The following is a 2,407-nucleotide window of genomic DNA, read 5'->3' on the forward strand; positions in this document are numbered from 1 at the left end:
AGAATATTGAAAGAGTCGTTGAATATTAAAAGAATATTGAAAGAGTCGTTGAATGTTGAAAGAATAATGAAAGTGTCATTGAACATTAAAAGAATATTGAGAGAGTCGTTGAATAATAAAAGAATATTGAGAGAGTCGTTGAATATTAAAAGAATATTGAAAGAGTCGTTGAATAATAAAAGTATTTATATTGAAAGAATGTTGAAAGAATATTGAAAGTGTCGTTGAATATTAAAAGAATGTTTATATTGAAAGAATATTGAAAGAGTCGTTGAATATTAAAAGAATATTTATATTGAAAGGATATTGAAAGAGTCATTGAATAATTTGAAGAAATTAATTACATCATCTTTTCTGGGGGTTTATGAGGAATAGGTGCTGGGAGGTGGAGAGTTGAGGAGGAGAGATGGAGATTTGAGGAGGAAGAGGAGGTGGGGATTTGAGTAGATTGTGATGAGGATGTGAAAAGGAGATATGGGATTTGAGGAGGAAGAGAGATGGGGATTTGCTTTGGAAGAGGATTTGAGGGGGAGGAGGATAGATGGGGATTTGAGGAGGAAGAGATGGGGATTTGGGGAGGAGGAGGAGAGATGGGGATTTGAGGAGGAGGTGGAGATGGAGATTTGGGGAGGAGGAGGAGAGATTGGGATTCGAGGAGATTGAGATGAGGATTTGAGGAGGAAGAGGACGGTGGGGATTTGGGAGGAAGATATGGGGATTTGAGGAGAGGAGGGGATGAGATTTTGAAGAGAGAGAGCGATTTGAGGAGGCAGAAAGTTGGGGATTTCGGGAAGAATATATGGGGATTGGAAGAAAAAGAGATGGAGATTGATAAAGATGGATGGGGATTTGAGGAAGAAGATATGGGGATTTGAGGAAGTGAAGGGGAGGAGATTTTGAGGAAGAAGAGAATTTGGGATTTGAGGAAAAAGAGATGGGGATTTGATGAAGATAGATGGGAATTTGAGGAAGGAGATATGGGGATTTGAGGAAGTGAAGGGGAGGAGATTTTGAGGAGGAGAGTTGGGGATTTGAGGAAGAAGAGAGTTGGGGATTTGAGGAATAAGATATGGGGATTTGATGGAGAGATGGGGATTTGATGAAGAAGACATGGGGATTTGAGGAAGAAAACATGGGTATTTGAGGAAGAAGACATGAGGATTTGAGGAAGAAGACATGGGGATTTGAGGAAGAAGATATGGGGATTTGAGGAAGAGGTCATGGAGATTTGAGGAAGAAGACATGGGGGATTTGAGGAAGAAGACATGAGGCTTTGAGGAAGAAGACATGTGGGGATTTGAGGAAGAAGATATGGGGATTTGAGGAAGAAGTCTTGGGGATTTGAGGAAGAAGTCATGGGGATTTGAGGAAGAAGTCATGGGGATTTGAGGAAGAAGACATGGGGATTTGAGGAAGAAGACATTGGGGATTTGAGGAAGAAGTCATGGGGATTTGAGGAAGAAGTCATGGGGATTTGAGGAAGATGTCATGGGGATTTGAGGAAGAAGACATGAGGATTTGAGGAATAAGATATGGGGATTTGAGGAAGAAGTCATGGGGATTTGAGGAAGAAGACATGGGGATTTGAGGAAGAAGACATTGGGGATTTGAGGAAGAAGTCATGGGGATTTGAGGAAGAAGTCATGGGGATTTGAGGAAGAAGACATGTGGGGATTTGAGGAAGAAGACATGTGGGGATTTGAGGAAGAAGACATGTGGGGATTTGAGGAAGAAGACATTGGGGATTTGAGGAAGAAGACATTGGGGATTTGAGGAAGAAGTCATGGGGATTTGAGGAAGAAGTCATGGGGATTTGAGGAAGAAGTCATGGGGATTTGCTGAAGAGGAGAAGACACATTTTGGAGAATAGGTAGCAGCATGGGATGGTTGAAAAAGAAAGAAGAAAAGAGCTTTATAAGGTTGGGGAATGGGTTTGGGGAGGTATGGTGGGGATGAAGCTGGTTGCACGTGAGTGGGTGTAACCTGCTGCAATGGCTTGGGTGAGCAATGACCTCTAGCCACATTGCAAGGAGTGGCTTCAAGGAGGGAGATGGGGGATGAAGGTGATGATATGGGGTTTAAAAGGTGGTCTTTTAAAAGATAATCTTTTGCTTTTATTTTTATGTTCTGTTCTTTTTTTGTGGTGTTAATTTTTATGTTCTGTTCTTTTTTTATGCGCTGTTATTCTTTTTTTATGTTATTCTCTTTTTATGTTCATGTTCTTTTTTATGCTCTGTTACTCTTTTTTATGTTCTATTATTTTTTATGTTATGTTATTCTTTTTTATGTTCTGTTTTTTATGTTATTCTTTTTTATGTAATGTTATTCTCTTTTTATGTTCTGTTCTTTTTTGCTATGTTATTCTTTTTTATGTTCTGTTATTCTTTTTTTATGTCATGTTCTCTTT

At 39.4% G+C, this 2,407-nt stretch overlaps 1 protein-coding gene across 1 annotated transcript; it reads right to left on the bottom strand.

Moving 5' to 3' along the window:
• Positions 1-362: 362 nt before the first annotated feature.
• On the bottom strand, positions 363-1,379 carry LOC137621902 (melanoma-associated antigen C1-like). Its single transcript, XM_068352409.1, has one exon. It carries the CDS (start codon positions 1,377-1,379, stop codon positions 363-365), a length of 1,017 nt encoding a protein of 338 aa, XP_068208510.1.
• Positions 1,380-2,407: the final 1,028 nt, after the last annotated feature.

Source organism: Palaemon carinicauda, chromosome 2, assembly GCF_036898095.1.
Source record: "Palaemon carinicauda isolate YSFRI2023 chromosome 2, ASM3689809v2, whole genome shotgun sequence".
Lineage (NCBI taxonomy): Eukaryota > Metazoa > Arthropoda > Malacostraca > Decapoda > Palaemonidae > Palaemon > Palaemon carinicauda.

Coding starts and splice junctions, on each gene's coding strand:
- LOC137621902 (XM_068352409.1), bottom strand. CDS start 1,379: ATGACTTCTTCCTCAAATCCCCATGACTTCTTCCTCAAATCCCCAAGA.